General features: G+C 46.2%; 2 protein-coding genes across 2 annotated transcripts; one reads left to right on the forward strand and one right to left on the reverse strand.

Annotated features, from left to right (window-relative positions):
* Window positions 1-12,156: 12,156 nt before the first annotated feature.
* Window positions 12,157-12,611, reverse strand: LOC147088099 (histone H2A-like). Its single transcript, XM_085977916.1, has one exon. It carries the CDS (start codon window positions 12,585-12,587, stop codon window positions 12,198-12,200), a length of 390 nt encoding a protein of 129 aa, XP_085834042.1. The 5' UTR covers window positions 12,588-12,611; the 3' UTR covers window positions 12,157-12,197.
* A 3,101-nt stretch (window positions 12,612-15,712) lies between these two features.
* On the forward strand, window positions 15,713-16,369 carry LOC147088100 (histone H1.01-like). Its single transcript, XM_085977917.1, has one exon. The coding sequence runs from the start codon at window positions 15,713-15,715 to the stop codon at window positions 16,367-16,369; it is 657 nt and encodes a 218-aa protein (XP_085834043.1).
* Window positions 16,370-21,514: the final 5,145 nt, after the last annotated feature.

Here is a 21,514-nt window from a genome sequence, read left to right on the forward strand (position 1 = left end):
TTACTGCATGCTTCTCTAATTTCCCTTTTAATGCCATCCCCAACCTCCGTATTACTGTTTGGAGGTCAATATACCACTCCCACTAACGTTTGCTGCCCCTTGATATTTCTCAGTTCTACCCATACAGATTCCGCATCATGAGAGTTAATATCCTTCCTTTCAATTGTGTTAATACCCTCTATAACCAGCAATGCTACCCCACCTCCCTTTCTTTTTTGCCTATCCTTCCTAAATATTGAATACCCCTGGATGTTGAGTTCCCAGTCTTGGCCACCCTGGAGCCATGTTTCTGTAATCCCAATCAAATCATATTTGTTTACCTCTATTTGCACATCTAATTCATCCACTTTGTTCTGAATGCTCCTTGCATTAAGACACAAAGCCTTCAGGCTTGTTTTTTTAATGCTCTCAGACCTATATGAATTATTATTTACTGTGACCTTGTTTGATTTAAACCGTTGAGGTCTTTGCCTTCTAATTTTGTTTTTCTCCTTCCTGTCTTTTGCTTTTTTCCTTGTTTCCCTTTCCTCTGTCTCCCTGCTCAGGTTCCCAACCCCCTGCCACTTTAGTTTAAACCCTCCCCAACAGCACGAGTAAACACTCCCCCATGGACATCAGTCCCGGCCCTGCCCAGGTGGAAACCGTCCGGTTTGTACTTGTCCCACCTCTCCCAGAACCGTTCTAATGTCCAATGAATTTCAATCCCTCCCCCTGGCACCATTCCTCTAGCCATGTATTCAGTTGAACTATCCTCCTATTTCTACTCTGACTAGCACGTGGCACTGGTAGCAATCCTGAGATTACTACCTTTGAGGTCCTATTTTTTAATTTACCTCCTAACTCCCTATAGTCTGCTTTTAGGACCTCATCCCGTTTTTTGCCTGTATCGTTGTTGCCTATGTGCACCATGACAACTGGTTGTTCACCCTCCCCCTCCAAAATGTTCTGCAGCCGCTCCGAGTCGTCCTTGACCCTTGCACCAGGGAGGCAACACACCATCCTGGAGTCTCGATTACGGCCGCAAAAACGCCTATCTATTCCCCTACAATTGAGTCCCCTATCACTATAGCTCTTCCACTCTTTTTCCTCCCAGCCTGTGCAGCAGAGCCACCCATGGTGCAACTGTCAGTTTCTGTTTTGTGAGTGGGACTTTGTCCTGCACCTCTCAATTGCTGACATGTGAGTGCAGTTTTGTCCTGGCATAAGAGTGGGGCTTTGTCCTGTACCTGTCAGTTTCTGGTATATGAGTGTGGTTTTCTCGTGTACCTGTCAGTTTCTGATATATGAGTTAAGGTTTTGTCCTGTACTTTTAAGTTACTGGTATGTGAGTGGGCTTTTGTCCTGTACCTGCCAGTTTCTTTTATGTGTGTGTGGTTTTGTCCTGTACCTGTCAGCTTCTCGGATGTGAGTGGGATTTTCCCCTGTACCTATCAGTACCTGGTATATGAGTGGGGTTTTGACCTGTAAGTGTAAGTTTTTGATATGTGAGTGAGGTTTTGTCTTGTACTTGCCAGTTACTGATATGTCAGTGGGTTTGTGCTGATCCTGTCAATTTCTGGTATGTGAATAGGATATTGTCCTGTACCTATCATTTTCTTGCCTATAAGTGGTGTATTGCCAGTTTCTGGAATATGACAGGAATTTTGTCCTGTTTCTGTCAGTTTCTGGTATGTAAGTGAAATTTTGCCTGTAACTGTTAGTTTCTGTTATGTGAGTTGTGTTTTGTCCTGAACCTGTCTGTTTCTGGTACGTGAATGAGGTTATGTCTTCTTCCTGTCAGTTCCTGGTATGTGAGTGCGGTTTTGACCTGTAACTGTCAGTTTCTGATATGTGAGTGTGGTTTTGTCCTGTACTTGCCTGTTACTGATATGTGATTTTGCTTGTGCTGCACCTTTCATGATCTGGTATGTGAAAAGGTTTTGTCTTGTACATGTCATTTACTCGTCTGTAAGTGGGCCTTTGTCTTGTACCTGTCAGTTTCTGTAATGTGTGGGATTTTGTCCTGTTCCTGTCAGTTTTTGGTATGTGAGTGGCCTTTCTCCAGTGCCTGTCAGTTTCTGGTATGCGAGTGACCTTCTTTTGCTGTACCTGTCAGTTTTGATTATGTGAGTGGTGTTTTGTCCTTTACCTGTCAGTTTCTGGTATGTGAGTCGGGTATTGTCCTTCACTTGTCAGTTTCTGTTATGTGAAAGGGATTTTGTCCTGTACCTGTCAGCTTCTGGAATGTGAGTGAGATTTTGTCCTGTACCTGTCAGTTTCTGTTATGTGAGTTGTGCTTTGTCATGTACCTGTCAGCTTCTGGCATGTGAGTGGGGTTTTCTCCTATACTTTTCAGTTTCTGATATGTGAGTGGTATTTTTTCCTGTACCTGTCAGTTTCTGGTATGTGAGTGTGGTATTGTCCGGTACCGGTCAGTTTCTGTTAATTGAGTGGGGTTATGCTCTGTACCTCTCATTTTCTGGTAGTTGAGTGGGGTTTTGTCCTGTACCTGTCTGTTTCTGGTACGAGAGTGGAGTTTTGTACTTTACCTGTCAGTTTCTGGTATGTGAGTGAGGTTTTGACCTGTACCTGTCAGTTTCTGTTATGTGAGTGGGGCTTTATTTTGTACCTGTCAGTTTTTGGTATGTGAGTAGGGTTTTCTGGTGTACCTGTCAGTTTCTGTTATATGCAGGTATTTTATCCAGTTAGTGTCAGTTTCTGGTACTTAAGTGGGGTTTTGTCCTCTACCTGGTATATGAGTGGAGCTTTGTCCTGTAACTGTCAGTTTCTGGTATGTGAATGGGCTTTTGTCCAGTACCTGTCAATTTCTGGTATGTGATTTGTGTTTTACCTGTTAACGCCAGTTTCTTGTACCTGATCGGTTTTTTGTCCTGTACCTATCAGTTCCTGGTGTGCGAGTTGTGTTTTGTCCTGAACCTGTCTGTTTCTGGTACGTGAATGGGGTTTTGTCATGTACATGTCTGTTTCTGTTATGTGAGTGATGTTTTCTCCTGTACCTTTCAGTTTCTGATATGTGAGTGGGATTTTTTCCAGTACCTGTCAGTTTCTGGTATGTGAGTGAGGATTTGACCTGTACCTGTCAGTTTCTGTTAAGTGAGTGGAGTTTTGTCCTGAACCTCTCTATTTCTGATATGTGAGTAGAGTTTTGTCCTGTACCTATCAGTAACTGGTATATGAGTGGGGCTTTGTCCTGCACCTGGCAGTTTCAGGTATGTGAGTGGTTTTCTCGTGTACCTGTCAGTTTCTGATATGAGTGGAGTTTTGCCCTGTACCTATCTGTACCTGTTATGTGAGTGGGGTTTTGACCTTTAACTATAAGATTTTGATATGTGAGTGAATGTTCGTCCTGAACTTGCCAGTTACTGATATGTGAGTGGGTTTCTGCTGAGCCTGTCAATTTCTGGTATGTGAATAGGATATTGTCCTGTACCTGTCATTTTCTTGTCCGTCAAAGGGGTATTGCCCTGTTCCTGTCAATTTCTGGAATATGACTGGAATTTTGTCCTGTTCCTGTCAGTTTCTGGTATGTAAGTGGGATTTTGCTTGTACCTATTAGTTTCTGGTATGTGAGTTGTGTTTTGTCCTGAACCTGTCTGTTTCTGGTACGTGAATGGGGTTTTGTCATGTACCTGTCAGTTTCTCGTATGTGCAACCGCGATACAAAGTTACATTGACGGACCTCACTGCAGCACCGCGGCACTCAGATTCACCACACCAGTTGTGTAGGACGGGTCTATAGTAAGTTATCAGCATCCAGACACAACACAAACCAAGCACTGGATCATGAATGACACCATCCGGTTGGCATAGTCCTGGTTTTTACCTACCACTCCCAAGGGACGACATATAAAGTTCAGGAACGCTTCTTGGATATAACCACAGGCACCTGGTCAGTACAAACAATTGTTTTCAGTCTATTGAAAGCGAGTTGAGGGCCTGTGTAATTAACAGACTGCCACAGAACCCGGATCCTGGTGAATCTGGGGGACTCACAACACGTTTCAGGAGAACACAACGCAGCGAATAAATAACCGATTTTTGAAATGTGATCTTTCACACATCTCACCTGCTGCCTGAAATAAATGCACTTTGTGAAACTGCCCACATCCTCACAGTCAGGCTGACTTTCCACTGTTCGCTGCCCTAGAACAAGAGACACGGTGAGACTTGAACCGATTCAGGAACATTCACTACTGATTTGGGGGAAGAAAGCAGCAATGATTTGAAAGAGCGAGGTGATTTACTTTCTTTGTTACCTTGCACTGTACACACACAGCCCGAGAATGGCCTCTCCCTTCCCCCACTCACTCCATGTTGCAGAACTAGTTCCTGTTCCAATCTGCCGCTGAAATTACCCCGACTCAAAGCCCATCTGCGGACACAGTCCCAATGCGATGTGTTGCTGTGAAGAGGCTGCTATTTGCTCCCATACTCGGCCCGTGATATCTCCGCTCCATGATGTGTTCAGCGATCATCAGCCGAGCACCAAGCAAACAGCACCCGTTCGTAGAGCTGGGGGAGGGGAGCTCGCATGGGCCCTTCCTGTCGCTTGTGCGGGGAGAGGGGGAGGAGCAGGCAAATATTTAAATGCTGAAGCGTGAAAGCTGGAGGCGGAGCTGAAGCTCAGAGGACGCTGTCTCTGCTCAGCCTGTCACTCTGATTCTGTCTCCTCCCAGCCTCTCTCACACTCTGCCTTTCTCAATCAGATCCGGGCTGGCTTCATAAATACATTCAGTTTATATTCCTGTGAGGAATCGTCATAGCTGGAAGAGGTAGGGGAGGCAAAGGACTGGGAAAAGGCGGAGCCAAGCGCCACCGTAAAGTACTTAGTGACAACATCCAGGGCACAAAACAAAGGCTCTTCTCAGAGCCACCCACCGCCTCAGATAGAGAACAGGGCCCTGGGACCGGGAGCGGGGCTATATTGGGGTGGGGAATAGCTTCAGAATTATAAGGACTATGGGGCTAAAAGTGACTCTTTGGCCCGGACCCTGTATTCTCCCCTCACAGTGAAATGCTCTTTTAGTCTTCCTGGGTGTCCATGCGCTCAGTGTCCTGTTTCCATTCAGCTTTTATACATCAGACAGATGGTGTGACGGGGAACCGGGGCTTTCCACGTCACAATAGGTTAAACCGAGCTGCTGTGACAAGAGGCCAACTTGTGAGGTTATTCTCCTTCTGAAGTTTGCTTCCTGCACAGATACTGTCGGGGATTGTGAAATTCAAGAGTTTCAGGAAAGTCATTGGATGGACTGTAATGATAAACATAACATAAGAACATAAGAAGTAGGAGCAGGAGTAGGCCATACGGCCCCTCGGGCCTGCTCCGCCATTCAATAGGATCATTGCTGATCCGAACTTAGACTCACGTCCACTTCCCTGCCCGCTCCCCGTAACCCCTAATTCCCTAATCAGCTAGGAAACTGTCTATCTCCGTTTTAAATATATTTAATGTCGCAGCTTCCACAGCTCTCTGTGGTAGCAAATTCCATAGATTTACTACCCTCTGAAGAAGTTTCTCTTCATCCCAGTTTTGAAAGGGCAGCCCCTTATTCTAAGATTATGCCCCCTAGCTCTAGTCTCACCCATCAGTGGAAAGATCCTCACCGCATCCACCCGATCAAGTTCCCTCACAATATTATGTTTCGATAAGATCGCCTCTCATTCTTCTGAATTCCAATGAGTAGAGGCCGAACCTACTCAACCTTTCCTCATAAATCAACCCCCTCATCTCCGGAATCAACTGAGTGAACCTTCTCTGAACTGCCTCGAGAGCAAGTATATCTTTTCTTAAATATGGAATGTATAGTAATCTGGGATGTTATGATTAAGGTTATCCATCAGGTGGTGCTGTAGCCAATGCTGCTACTAAGGTCAGAGTTTTGCTTCCTGTTAAGGTCAGATGTTTGCTTCCTGTTATGTCAGCACAAGGTGGAATGCCAGGATGCTGATGCTGGCTGTCTGTAAACGTGTTTCCCATTTGTTAATAAAGTACTCGTATTAATTCTACGATATCGTCTCTTTGAATCCTTGTTCCATTTAATGGATTTATCACATTTGGCGACGAGGCAACTTAAGGACGCTGCATAAAGAAGAAAAGTCTGCCGGGACATTTAAACAACAAAATCACGAGCTAAAGTTAGCTACAAGCTGGAAGAGATCATGGCTGCCACCGTTGGAAAGGTTTCTGCTTTTGATATTCAAGGAACAGGAAAGAGGAAGAGAGCATAATGCACTATGTAGCAGTGTTACGTAAATTAGCACAAGATTGCAATAATGGGAACAACCTGAAGGAAATGCTGTGAGATAGGCTAGTTTGCAGAATTATGGATAACCGAATGCAGCGTTGATTATTATCCGAGACTGGACTTAATTATGAAAAAGCATTGGAACTTGCACAAGCCATAGGGACAGTGAACCGAGATGTAAAACCAATACAGGGTTCAGACAGGGCTAATGCTATGCAAGTTGCTGGTCAGGTTGTTGTGCACAAGTTGAACATGCGTCAGAGACCACAACGTGAAATTGTGAAGGCATGTTATAGATGCAAGGGCGATCACCTGGCGACTGAATGCTGGTTTCTGGAGGAAAAGTGCTACAAGTGTGGGAAACAAGGACACATAAAACGAGCTTGCAGGGCGAAATCACCTGTGGTGGAATCCAAACCAAAAGGGGGAAGACAGCAAAACCAAGGGAGAGAAGTGAAAAAACATGGAGTACACCACATCAGCGGGGAAGCTGAGGAAGAAGAGGACATGTTCATAATGTATAGCGTGTTAGAGAACTTTCCAAAAGTGGCTCCTATCACATTGCAACTGACAGTAAATGACTCTAAGGTGAACTTTGAAGTGGATACAGGGTGTGGCATTACCATAATGAACAAGGCAGAGTACTCAAAATTGTGGAACCGTGTAAAGGTTCCAGAGTTAAAGCCTTGCTCCCTGCATCTTAAAACGTATACAGGTGAATGAGTAGCGAGATTAAGTACAGCTAAGGTAACTGTGCAACACAGGGACACAGTGGAACAGCTACCTGTAGTTATAGTATTGGGTACCGGACCAAACCTGTTAGGTCGGGGCTGGATAAAAGAACTTAAATTAGACTGGGGAGCAGTACATCAAATAGATGCGGCAAACAGTTGACTTTGCAAGAAGTGTTGAAAGAACATGAGAGTATGTTCAAGGAGGAACTTGGCACATTTAATGGCCCCCCAGCTAAGATTTATGTAGACAAGGAGGCACCTTCAAGGTTTTTAAACAATGACCTGTGCCTTATGCCATGAAGCCAAAGTTAGAGGCTGAGCTTGACCGTCTATTGAGAGCGAACATACTGGAGCCGGTGAAATATTCGGAATGGGCAGCTCCCATAGTATCTGTGCTAAAAGCGAACAATTCGGTAAGTCTCTGTGGAGACTATAAATTGACTGTCAATCGGGTGTCCAAACTAGAGCAGTATCCTATTCCCAAAACAGAGGATCTCTTTGCAAACCTGGCTGGAGGAAAGAAATTCACAAAGTTGGATATGTGTCATGCCTACTTGCAGATTACACTGGATGACGAATCAAAGAAGTATGTCACCATAAATACACACAAGGGCTTGTTTACTTATATCCGCTTACCGTTTGGTGTCTCATCTAGTCCAGCTATCTTCCAGAGTACAATCGAATGTGTACTGCAAGGGATTCCACATGTTTCCATCTATCTGGATGGCATTCTGGTGAAGGGAAGAACCGACCAGGAGCATCTGAGCACTTTGAGAGAGGTACTACAGAGATTGGAGAGGGCAGGTTTCTGGCTGAAGAGGAGTAAGTGCACTTCCCTGGGGAATGAGGCAGTGTTCCTGGGACACAGAGTGGATGCCACCGGGCTCCATCCACTCAAGGAGAAGGTACAAGCACTGCAGGACGCCCCTGCTCCTACAAATGTGGCTGAGTTAAAAGCTTACCTGGGACTGCTGAACTATTATAAGAGATTTTTACCAAACTTGTCAACGATGTTAGCACCTCTTCACAAACGACTGCACAAGGAGACACAGTGGCAGTGGAGAGAGGAGCAGGGGGTTTCATTTGAACAGTCCAAGAAACTGATGCTGTCGTCGGATGTGCTGGTTCACTACAATGCAGAGAAAGACATTATTCTCTCTTTTGATGCTTCACCTTAAGGGTTGGGGGCAGTTCTTTCACACTGCATAGAAGATGGAACTGAAAGACCAATAGGGTTTATGTCCCGAACTCTAACACCAGCGGAAATAAACTATTCCCAGTTAGACAAAGAGTAATGTTTAGGTTACAGAGGTTCCACAAGTACATATATGGCAGGAAGTTCACCATATGCACCGATCATAAACCTCTTCTCTCTCTTTTCAACGAAATGAAAGCAGTTCCACAGATGGTGTCACCCCGGATCCAGAGGTGGGCAGTGACGTTGAGGGCATATGAGTAAGTCATCGTCAACAAGGCGGGCAAGTACCATGGGAATGCAGATGCCTTGAGCCGTCTTACACTGCCAGGCACACCTATCCATGCAGCTCCAGAGGACAGAGTTTTGATGTTGGAGGACACTGACACGGCACTTGTGACTGCAGAGCAAGTAAGAACATGGACAGGTAAAGATCCAGTAGTGTCTAGAGTTCGAGAATATGTGGTGAGGGGATGGCCACAGCATCCGGAAGGGGCTGACTTCTCACCCTACAGTGTCAGGAAACAGAGCTGGGTGTGCAGGATTGTTGCGTGTTGTGGGGAGCACGAGTGATTATTCCACGGCCAGCACGACAGTCTATCCTAGTGTCATCCTGGGGTCTCGCGTATGTAAGCCTAGGCTAGGATTTACTTGTGGTAGCCATAGCTAGATGAGGAGATAGAAAATCTAGTCAAGACATGCAGCACTTGTCAGGCACATCGGAAGGCACCAGCAGCAGCTCCTCTCCACCCCTGGGAGTGGCTGGATAAACCATGGAGAAGATTGCACTTAGATCATGCGAGTCCATTCATGGGGAAGATGTTCCTCATAATCATTGATGCACATTACAAATGGATGGATGTTTATCCTGTAAATTCTGCTTCCGCCACTACTACTATAGACTGCCTGCGCCGGAGCTTCAGTAATCAAGGGCGACCGGAGATCATGGTGAGTGACAATGCCACTTGTTTTGTGAGTACAGAGACAAAAGAGGTCTTGGGAAAAAATGGCATAGTGCAGGTGACCTCAGCTCCATATCATCCGTCCTCGAATGGACTTGCGGAGAGAGCCGTACAAACATTTAAGGAGATGTTGAAAAAAAGTGCAAAAGGGAGTTTAGCAGCCCAAGTGTAACGGGTTCTGTTCAGCTACAGAATAACACCTCAATCCACCACAGGACTCTCTCTCCTGCTGAGATGTTATTAGGTCGTAGACTACGCTCCACTCTTGACCTTGTCCACCCAGACCTAAAAAGGAAAATGGAAAACAGACAAAACAAACAAAAAGAGAACCATGACCAAAGAACAAAGAGCCGAAGTTTTGGAGAAGGAGATGCGATCTTTACCAAGAATTTCACTTATGGACCAAAGTGGATTCCTGGCTTCATAGACTCAATGACAGGTCCAGTATCATACAAGGTTTTGTTGGGAGATGGTAGATACGCAGACATGTAGATCAGATACTTCCCAGACAAGGGGAAATTGAATTGAAGGTTACAGATGCAATGACTGAAGACAGGTTTGCCCCCAGTTATCCAAGTGCATCTGTGGTGCCACCACCAGGGACAGAGATAATTCCACAGGAACCTATCCGTCAAGAGGAAACCATTGTTGCAGAGTCAGATACTCTGAGCACTGCTCAGGAGCAGCTGGTGGCTTCACCACAAACATGCAGGGACTTTAGTGTTACACATTCACAAAGGGCTCACAAGCCACCAGAGAGATTGATACTGAACTGTTACATTCGTCAAGTATGGAACGTGATGAATGGAGACTCCTTATCTGACCCTCAGCAATGGTTGTTTGTTAAGAAATTCATACTGAAATCTCAAGGGTGGAGGGATATAGTAATCTGGGATGTTATGATTAAGGTTATCCACCAGGTGGTGCTGTAGCCAATGCTGCTACTAAGGTCAGAGGTTTGATTCCTGTTAGATCAGCACAACGTGGAATGCCAGGATGCTGATGCAGGCTGTCTGTAAACGTGTTTCCCAGTTGTTAATAAAGTAATCGTGTTAATTCTACGATATCGCCTCTTTGAGTCCTTGTTGCATTTAATGGATTTATCACAGAAAGCAAAACTGTACGCAGTATTCCAGGTGTGGCCTCACCAGTACCCTGTATAACTGAAGCAAGACTTCCCTGCTTTTATACTCCATCCCCCTTCCAATATAAGCCAAGATACTATTGGCCTTCCTGATCACCTGCTGTACCTGCATACTACCCTTCTGTGTTTCATGCACCAGGACCCCCAGATCCCTTTGTATTGTAGCACTTTGCAGTTTCTCTCCATTTATATAATAACTTGCTCTTTGATTTTTTCTGCCAAATTGCATAACCTCACACTTTCCAACATTATGTTCCATCTGCCAAATTTCTGCCCACTCACTTAGCCTGTCTATGTCCTTTTGCAGGTTCTTTATGTCCTCCTCACTCACTGCTTTCCCTCCCATCTTTGTATCGTTGGCAAACTTGGATAAGTTGCACTTGGTCCCCTCCACCAAATCGTTAATATAGATTGTAAAGATTCCAGTTCTCACTGTCGGTGCCCGCTCTATCCTGAGGCTACTTCGGATTGGTCACTTGATTGGAATCCCATTTCCTTAACAGAACTAACTATTGGCCTCTATTGATCAATTTTAAAATAAAGTTAGAAACATTCCACCAAATTTAAAAATGAAACACTTTTATTTATAATTATAAAATTCAACTGAGGCAGACATTAATTTGGAGCAGTTATACTATTGTTCTGATAATTTACTCACCAGATCGACAGGACGTTAGCCGGATTTAATAAACTGATGGAATCAGTGCAGTAAACTGGCGGCTCCTTCAGAGAGGCTGTGGGTGGCTCTTAAAGGAGTCGTTGTGATTTCTATATTTCTGTCAGTAAATTGTAGTGATTTTCTTGGAGCTGAGGTATTTGGTCACCCCGTGCTTGGCCAGCTCCCCAGACAGCACCAGACTCACGGCGGTCTGGATGTGTGGACACAATCCGCACTCTCCAATCTATTAGAGGTCTCTGCCATCTACTGACTGACGGTGAGTGCTGCAACAAGAGACAATAATTCAGCAGAAACCATTTTAATTTGGAGAGAAAATACTTCAGCACCGTGTTTATGTTCAGCTTAAATCCATTGCCAAATACTTTATTTCTCCAGCTGAAAACTCCAAATAACCATTAAAAGCAGATGGACGTGCTCACCCGATTCCAGTGTGAACAGTGTGGTTGATCATTGATTGTGGGATAGATACTGTCTCTGTCACTCTGGCTCTTGGTGCCAATGTGAGATTCACTGCTGAATATGGGATACTGTATCTGTCACTCTCTTGTACAGTGTGGCAGTGTGGGATAGACAACGCCTCTGTCACTGCTTGTATTGTCAGTGGCAGATTGGCTGGTGAAAAGCGATAGCTACTGTATCTGACACTGTCTAGTACAATGTGACATTTTTAATTGCCTGGTGAATAATAATAATAATTCAACTTTATTGTCATTGTACAATGCACAAGTACATGAACAAAGAAATGTGATCTTGCAAGCTCTCTTGAGTCCAGTACAAATAACATTAACATTAAACGTAAATAGCACCGTCCTGGGAGAAGCAAAGCCGCTGCGTCTGTGGGCGCCGCCATTCCATTTTTAATTGTCTGGTGAAGCTACACTAGAAACTTTATCTGTCACTCTCTGGTACTGTATCAGTGTGGGATTAACAGGTGAATATAGGAAAAGCACTAGCACTCACTCACTGGTACTGCATGTGAGTGAGGGAGTGTTCGTTCATACAGGATAGCAATTGTATCAGTCACTCTGTTACTGTGTGGCAGCGTGAGGTGAGTGGTGGAAACATAACTTAATGGGCAAATCTGTGAATTTCAAGGTAGAATTTAAGACTTAACATGTTAAATTAGGTCACAGATAATTGTGACCCATACAACAGAACAGGAATCAGCCCTTTCCTGGAAACTGTGGGTGGCTCTGAAAAGAGCCTTTGGGTTATCAGATTGAATCTTGTCTGCTTTACTTGCTCTTGGAGCTGGCAGTGCTGGTTTTCTTGGGCAGCAGCACCGCCTGGATATTAGGCAGCACCCCGCCCTGAGTGATGGTCACCCCTCCCAACAGCCTGTTGAGCTCCTCGTCATTGCGGACGGCCAGCTGCAGGTCTCTGGGGATGATGCGGGTCTTTTTGTTGTCGCGGGCCGCGTTGCCGGCCAGCTCCAGGATTTCAACGGTCAGATACTCGAGCACAGCAGCCATGTAGACCGGAGCTCCGGCACCCACACGCTCAGCGTAGTTGCCCTTTCGGAGGAGCCTGTGAACACGGCCCACAGGGAACTGCAGTCCGGCCCGGGATGATCGAGACTTAGCCTTGGCCCAAGCTTTACCGCCGGTTTTTCCTCTTCCAGACATTGCCACAATTCACTCGTTCAGCGAAAGAATGAAAATCTACTCCCAAATCTGCCCTTCTTATACCTTCTGGATGAATGCAGAGAGCGTACTTGTGATTGGTCTCTATGTGGTGAATTTCATTGGTGTTTTCCGGTGACCAATCACAGTCTGGTTTTCCCACTAATGATAAGTGTGTGGAAATAACTGTCCCCAACAGTCAGACCACCAACGATTTTTAATATTCGAAAAGTCCGCCAATTATTTTCCTAAACGAGCGAATTAAGTTAATAAATACACCATTAGCCAAAGTTTTCACCATTTAAAAAAAAATTCATTTTATCTAATTTCATCTCTCCCTTGCAAATACCAGGCTGTTACAATCAGGATTAATTTCGGGTTGAATATCGCACTTTCACGGGCGGGATTAGTTCCCCATTGATTCTGTAACGGGACACATTCCAGCTCAAATTTTGTAAAAGTGAGGATTCACAGATTATCGATCGAATCTTTGCACAGGCGCTGCTGCGGGAGTGAATCCAGAACTAGGAGCCCTGCTGTGAGAAGAGAAGAGGGACAGAGTGTTCAAAATGCCCGCGTTCTGGTCTCTAAGAAACCCCATTCTGGGTTGTTTCAATGCAGGAAGTCTCGGCTTAATAAAATGATTGACCACAACTGGCATTGAAAAAAAATGAAAATGTTTTTACAGAGATTGAGGTGACTGAAATCCGATTCTCATCTCGAAAACAAGCTTTTAATTCGTCGGAAGGCGCTGCAAGTGAACGGGTCTGAGAACAAAGGGAATGAGCGACCAGGGACAGTATTTGTAGTTTACGGGATGGGAAATACAACAACGACACTAAGGTCGATCCGGCCAGTGAACCAACTTATCTGAAGATACCAAACTAAATCTACAGCTGGAACATCAAACGTTCTCAAACACATTCCTTAAGGAAATAATTACAGTAAATTGAGCCTAAAGGGAGATGAGTTTGTGTAGCTCTTTCAGAGAGATTGTGGATGGCTCTTAAAAGAGGCGTTGTGTTTGGAATTTCTTCTTTCAGGACAGTGTGGAGTTTAACTTGGAGCTGGTGTATTTGGTCACCGCCTTTGTCCCTTCCGACACGGCGTGCTTGGCCAGCTCCCCGGGCACCAGCAGGCGCACGGCGGTCTGGATCTCCCGGGAGCTGATGGTGTGCCGCTTGTTGTAATGGGCCAGGCGGGAAGCCTCACCCGCGATGCGCTCGAAAATATCGTTCACAAACGAGTTCATGATGGTCATGGCCTTGGAGGGTGTCGGGATGAACCTGCTTCATCAATTTGTAGATGTAGATGGAGTAACTCTCCTTCCTCGACTTTCTGCGCCTCTTGCCGCTTTTTGGTGCCGGTTTCTTTTGGAGCCCTTCTTGGCAGCGGATTTCTTATCGTCAACCATCGTCTCAGTCAGTATCAGGAAATAATTGAAGTAAACGCTGCTCTGAGCAGCCCCACAGTCCGTCCCACAGAGCTTTGCTAATGAGGGATGGATGCAGGCAAGGATTGTGATTGTTTTATTGGCAATGTTGTCAATTTCCTTTGTTCTCTGCGATTGGCTTCTTTACACATCCAATCAGATTCTGCGTTCACCACAATCTCATAACTGGAATGCCGGCAAGAATTAAAACCCCTTCCATATTTATACTGTCAGCAAGTCCCGTTTCTATTCAGCTCCCTCAAACATGTTCAACGACGGCCGGTGTTACGTTGAAGGTTATTTGTGTTTTTTTCCCCTCTGCATATATATTTGTGTATGTAAAGAATCTGAACAGCCAACGCGCGGTCGTGTTTGTTGATCTAGATTTCTAAAAGTTCATCAGACAGTGACCGGGATATAAGCGACTCATCTCATGTGTCTGCCTCAATGCCTAGTGTACAGTATCAATCCCCAGTCCCTCTATCCCCCAGCCCTGCCTGTTATATCTGGATCGATGCTGAACCTCTCAGTTTTCGGTCTATTGAAACCGACTTCAAGGCATGTGTGGAAAACAGAATGTCACATTATTTCTGCGAATAATACTATCGTCTAAAAGCAGGCTAGGATCGACAGAGCCAAACTGTGACACGTTCCTCCCTAAATCTCGGTAACAGAGAGTGCGTGGACCGCATGGCTCAGAGTACGAACATTCAGACTGATACAGTCTCTCTGTCTCTCTCTCTCTGGTTGCTGTCCCTGGGTGTTGAGAATGGAATGCACAGGACACCAGTTGCTCTGTTCTGTTCCTCATTATCGGCGGGGAGAGAGACAGAGAGAGGCTAGAGGGGCGATGATCAATTCATTTCTACTTTCATATAAATCAAACATATTTCTGCCGGTGAACAATATACCTTCAAACCAGATATGAGTGAACACAGCCACAGCTGTGATTGGCTCTTGCCCTTGAATCTGGGGAACAGACACTGTGAGGAGCGCCGGCCTCAGAGTGTTTAACACTGACTGAGCTGGGAAAATCCAACTAACCCCGAGAATCGGCAGCAGAGGCCGAGCGGAGATGAAAACCTGTCCTGTGAACTGTAAATCTGGGAACAGATTGTGCTGTGAATGAGCAGAGTGAACATTGTGTCAGCGAGAGTGTGTTAAAGGGACGGGCGGGTTAGACTAATGTCACTGTGTTTGTGTGTCTGCTCTCATCGACTGATTTCAGAGACCCTCTTCTATAAAATTCAAAGATTTCCCTGTCATAGGATCGCCCTGCCCCCCTGCTCAGCTCTGAAGTGGGAATTAAACGTGAAGCTTTATTTGATTTAAAATTTCAGTCAAAAAACAGAGAACATGTCGGCGATGGGGTGAGAGAGCGCGATCAGTGCAGCAATGAAACGGCTATAAATGGAAATTGCTGCCTTTAATTCTGATGAAATATTCTCGGCAGCAAACATCCCGGTCTTTGAGACAGAAAGAGGCCAGTCTGGGAATGTGGAGTGCCCGAGTTTAATTGGAATCGGAGAGTTAATGAGGAGAGAGAAACACAGAGAGGCTGGAGGGGCCGGGAGCTGACAGCAGGATGTCTCCGCCCCGTCCGCTCACTGCCTTTAAGTTGCTCTGTGCCGCTGCCTCTCGTTTCATTTCTGACCCAGCTCTGACTGTCAGAGAGATTTTCTACAGAGTCGCCGACATGTCTGATACTGCAGCCGCCGAAACAGCTCCTCCTGCCGCCGCCGCTCAAACCAAGTCTCCCAGCAAGAAGAAGAAGGCGGCTCCCCGCTCCAAGCCAGCCGGTCCCACGTTGGGCGAGCAGATCCTCAAGGTTGTGGCGAGTGGCAGCGATCGCAAGGGGATGTCCCTGGCCGTGGTAAAGAAGGCACTGGCTGCCAACGGCATCGATGTGCTGAAGTTATGTTCCCAGATCAGGTTAAGTATCAAGAGGAAAGTGGAAAACGGCTCCCTGGAGCAGACCAAGGGCACGGGCGCCTCGGGTTCCTTCAGGCTCGCTAAGAAGGAATACCAGCGGAAAGAGGGAAAGAAGGTGAAGAAACCGGCAACCAAGAAATCTGCAGTAAAGAAACCAGCAGCCAAGAAATCTCCAGCCAAGAAACCAACAGCCAAGAAACCTTCAGCCAAGAAACCAACAGCCAAGAAAACGAGCACCAAGAAAGCACCAAGTTCAAAAAAGACAGCGAAAGCAGCGACTGGGAAGAAGGCGGCGGTGAAGAAGCCCAAGAGCCCCAAGAAGGCCACAGGCGGAATGGTGAAGGCGGCGAAGAAGTTGGAAAAACCCAAGGCCAAGCCCAAATCAGCAAAGTCTCCCAAAGCAGCGAGCAAAAGAAAGTAAAAAGGACAACTTGTAAACATCTGAACCCAAAGGCTCGTTTCAGAGCCACCACCTCTTTCCAAAAAGAGCTGATCGCGGAATCAGATGACCCATGTCCCGGGGCCGGGCTCAGATTCCAGATTGAATTCATTTCAAATGAACCCCGGCTTCCTGGTGACTCGCTGACATTCGCTGCACCCCCCCCCTCCCCCACAGAGAGAATGGGATGTCCGGGCCGGGCCTCACTCTAACTGGGGGGTGTTCGGCTCCAGTCTCAATTCAGGGTCATTTTCAGTTCACAGGTTCAGGGTGAGAGTCTCTGTGAGATGGTAAATCTGGCGGAGATACCCCGCATCACAACTCGTACCCCAACACATGAGATTCTCCAAATCAGCTGGAATAAGGTGTTTGTAAACTGTTGAACCCGTCTGTGTGGGGAAGTGTGGGGAGATGGAATAAGGTCAGAGATTGACATGGAAGGAGACGGGTCGACTTGTGATCGAAGTGACTGTATATAGGCGGGAATATTACTGATTGTTAATTGTAACAGGACCTTATTTAAAAGATTATGGTTTCGGGAAACCCTTGAATATGAAATCCGAGTCTGTAAGGGTTTGTGCGGAGCGCTGTGTTTCTGTTCTACAGTCGATAAACGGTTTGAAATTGGTGGTTACAGAAAACTGGAGGTGGTGGTGGAAGATCAGAGGCCGCTCTCTGCTCTGTCTGTCACTCTTGAAGTTGTCTCCTCCCCTCCCGCTCTCCCTGTTTAATCTCTCACTCTGTCTCCTCCCCTCCCCGCCTCTCTCACACTGCGCTTTCTCTCCACATCTACCGTTTCCAATCCATTCACAAATTTCAAGATCTCTATCAGGCCTTATCTAAGCCCCCTCTCTTCTATAGCAGAAAGGCCCAACCTGTTTAATCTTTCCCGATAGCTGCAAACTTTCAGTTCTGGTGCCATCCAGCGAAATATATGTAAGACCGAAGCTTTTGACACTTCACAAACTCCATTGCCAAGCCATCGACTCCATCCCTCTCCTCAGCACCGGTTTGCTGTTTGCAACCTTGGTGTCGTATTTGACCACGGGATAATCTTCCGACCAGATATTCACTCCATCACCAGGACGACTCACTTCCACCTCCATAACATCGCGGAACTATGCCCCTGCCTCAGCTCATCTACTGTTCAAACCATCATCCATGTCTTTGTTAGCTCTAGACTTGAGAACACCAACTATCTCTTGGCCGGCTTCCCATCTCCCACCTTCCATAACTTGGGCTCATCAAAAGCTGCCCATAACCTAACCCACACTAGATCCCCATAAACCACGACCCCTGTGCTCGCTGAGCTACAGTGCCACCATTTTTTAATTTACATCCTTGTCTTTAAAGCCCTACATGGCCTCGCCCACCCTACCTCTGCAAGCTCCACCAGCCACTCAACACTCCCGAGTACTACGTTCTCCTCCAAATCTACAATTTTGCACATCCCCGATTGTAACCGCTCCGCCATTGGCCGCTGTGCTTTCAGCTGCCTGGGCACTAAGTTCAGGAATCCCCTCCCTGAACCTCTCTGCTTCTCGAAATCTGGCAGCTCCTTTAAGATGCTACCATGAGGCGCTGTGGGCCATCAGCAGCAGCAGAATTGTATTCAACCACAATCTGCAACCTCATGGCCCTGCATATCCCTCACTCTACCATTACCATCAAGCCTGGAGATCAACCCTGGTTTAACGAAGGGTGCAGGAGAGCATACCGGGAACAGCACCAGGCATACCGAAAAATGAGGTGTCAATCTGGTGAGGCTACAACACAGTACTACTTGCATGCCAAACAACGGAAGCAACATGCGATAGACAGAGCTAAGCGATCTCACAACCATCGGATCAAATCAAAGCTCTGCAGTCCTGCCACATCCAGTCGTGAGTGGTGGTGATCAATTGAACAGTTAACAGGAGGAGGAGGCTCCAGAAATATCCCCATTCTCAATAAGAACATAAGAACATAAGAAATTGGAGCAGGAGTAGGCCAATCGGCCCCTCGAGCCTGCTCCGCCATTCAATAAGATCATGGCTGATATGATCCTAAATGCCAATCTACTATCACAGAACCATCTCCTGAATCTAACAGAATTAGACACACGAAATAGGAGCAGGATCAGGCTACACGGCCCCTGGGCCCGCTCCGCTACCCACAGGGCCATGATCGATCAGAACCTAGACTCATGTCCAAATTCCTGCCCGCTCCCCATAACCCTTTTTTCCCTTTACTTCTAGGATACTGTCTATTTCTGTTTTAAATTTATGTAATGATGTAGCTTCTACAGCTTTTTGGGGCAGCATATTCCATGGACCTGCCACCCTCTGAGTGAAGTAGTTCCTCCTCATCTCAGTTTTGAAAGAGCAGCCCCTTATTCTAAGACTATGCCCCCAGTTCTAGATTCACCCATCATCAATGATGGTGGAGCCCAGCACGTGAGTGCAAAAGACAAGGCTGAAGCATTTGCAACTATCTTCAGCCAGAAGTACCGAGTGGATTATCCATCTCGGCCTCCTCCTGAGGTCCCCAGCATCACAGATGCCAGTCTTCAGCCCATTCAATTCACTCCACGTGATGTCAAGAAACGGCTGAAGACAGTGGATACTGCAAAGGCTATGGGCCCTGAAACATTCCGGCAATAGTACTGAAGACTTGTGATCCCGAACTAGCTGCGCCCCTAGCCAAGTTGTTCCAGTACAGCTACAACACTGGCATCTACCCGCCAATGTGGAAAATTGCCCAAGCATGTCCTGTCTACAAAAAGCAGGTCAAATCCGACCTGGCCAATTACCGTCCCATCAGTCTACTCTCAATCATCAGCAAAGTGATGGGAGGTGTCATCGACAGTGCTATCAAGCGGCACTTACTCAGCAATAACCTGTTAACTGACGCCCAGTTTGGGTTCCACCATGGCCACTCAGCTCCTGACCTCATTACAGCCTTGGTCCAAAGATGGACAAAAGAGCTGAACTCAAGAGGTGAGGTGAGAGTGACTGCCTGGACATCAAGGCAGCATTTTATCGAGTGTGGCATCAATGAGCCCTAGCAAAACTGAAGTCAATGGGAATCAAGGGGAAAATTCTCCATTGGTTGGAATCATACCTAGCACAAAGGAAGTTGGCTGTGGTTGTTGGAGGTCATTCATCTCAATCACATGACATCACTGCAGGAGTTCCTCAGGGCAGTGTCCTAGGCCCAAGCACCTTCAGCTGTTTCATCAATGACCTTCCCTCCATCATAAGATCAGAAGTGGGGATGTTCGCTGATGATTGCACAGTGTTCAGCACCATTCGAGACTCGTCAGATACTGATGCAGTCCGTGACAATATGCCACAAGATCTGGACAACATTCAGACTTGGGCTGCCAAGTGGCAAGTAACATTCGCACCACACAACTGCCAGAAAATGACCATCTCCAACAAGCGAGACTCTAACCATCTCCCCTTGACAGTCAATGGCATTACCATTGCTGAATCCCCCACTATCAACATTCTGGGGGTTACCATTGATCAGAAACTGAACTGGACCAGCCATATAATTACTGTGGCTACAAGAGCAGGCCAGAGGCTGGGAATTCTGCGGCGAGTGTCTCACCTCCTGACTCCCCAAAGCCTTTCCACCGTCTACAAGGCGCAAGTCAGGAGTGTGATGGAATACTCTTTACTTTCCTGGATGAGTGCAGCTCCAACAACACTCAAGAAGCTCGACACCATTCAGGATAAAGCAGCCCGCTTGATTGGCCATCCATCCACCACCTTCAACATTCACTCCCTCCACCACCAGCGCATAGTGGCTGCAGTGTGTACCATCTACAAAATGCACTGCATCAACTCGCAAAAGCTCCTTCAACAACACCTTCCAAACCCGCGACCTCTACCACTTAGAATGACAAGGGCAGCAGACGCATGGGAACATCACCACCTACAAGTTCCCCTCCAAACCACGCGCCACCCTGACTTGGACCTGCATCGCCGTTCCTTCACTGTCGCTGGGACAAAATCCTGGAACTCCCTTCCTAACAGCATTGTGGGCGTACCATTGTGGGACTGCTGCGGTTCAAGAAGGCGGCTCACCACCATCTTCTCAAGGGCAATTAGGGATGGGCACTAAATGCAGGCCTAGCCAGCGACGCCCACATCCCATCAATGAATAAAAATAAACTTAAAACTTAAGTCTTTGACTAAGCTTTTGGTCATCTTTCCTAATATTTCATTATGTGGCTCAGGGTCAGGGTTTATTCAATGACGCTCCTGTGAATCGCTTGGGTCATTTTACTATGTTGAAGGCGCTATATAAATACACGTTATTGTTGTAAGTATTTTTTGCACTTTCTCCAGTTCTTCTATGTCCTTTTTATATTATGGAGACGATTAATATGCACAGTTCTCTAAATGTGACCTGACCCGGGTCCTATACTTGTTTAATACAATTTACAACATATTAACAGCATGGAAACAGGCCATTCGACTGAAAATATCCATGTTGGTGTCCATGCTCCACACGAGCCTCCATCCACCCTCCTTAATCTAACCCAGTAAAATTCCGTTCTATTCCTCTCCCCCTCATGTGTTGTCTCGCTCCCCTTTAAATGTGTCTGTGTTATTCGCATCAACTGCTCCTCGTGGTAGCAACTTACACATTCTGACCACTCATTTGGTAAAAAGCTTTCTCCTGAATTCCCTATTAGGTTTATTAATGAAGATGTTAAATCTATGACTCCAAGTATTGCCCTCTCCTGCTAGTGGACACATCTTCTCTAATCTACACTATCAAGGTATTTCATAATCTCAAAGAACACTATCTGATTATCCCCCAGTCTTCCCTTTCCTAATGAAAGCAGCCTCAGCCTGTTCAGTCTTTCTGACAGATATAAACTCTGAGTTCTGGTTTAATTCTAGTAAATACTGTTTGTACCTTCACGAGCCCCTGTATGTCCTTCTTATAAAATGAAGACGATAGAAACATAGAAGATAGGAGCAGGAGTCGGCCATTAAGCCCCTCGAGCCTGCTCTGCCATTCAATGAGATCATGGCTGCTCATTCAAACTCAGTACCCCGTGCCTGCCTTCTCCCCATATCCCTTGATTCCTTTAGCGTTAAGAGATATATCTAAATCCTTCTTGAATAT

This window comes from Somniosus microcephalus, unplaced genomic scaffold, assembly GCF_052327205.1.
Source record: "Somniosus microcephalus isolate GS21.2 unplaced genomic scaffold, FLI_Smic_1.0 unresolved_chr5, whole genome shotgun sequence".
NCBI lineage: Eukaryota > Metazoa > Chordata > Chondrichthyes > Squaliformes > Somniosidae > Somniosus > Somniosus microcephalus.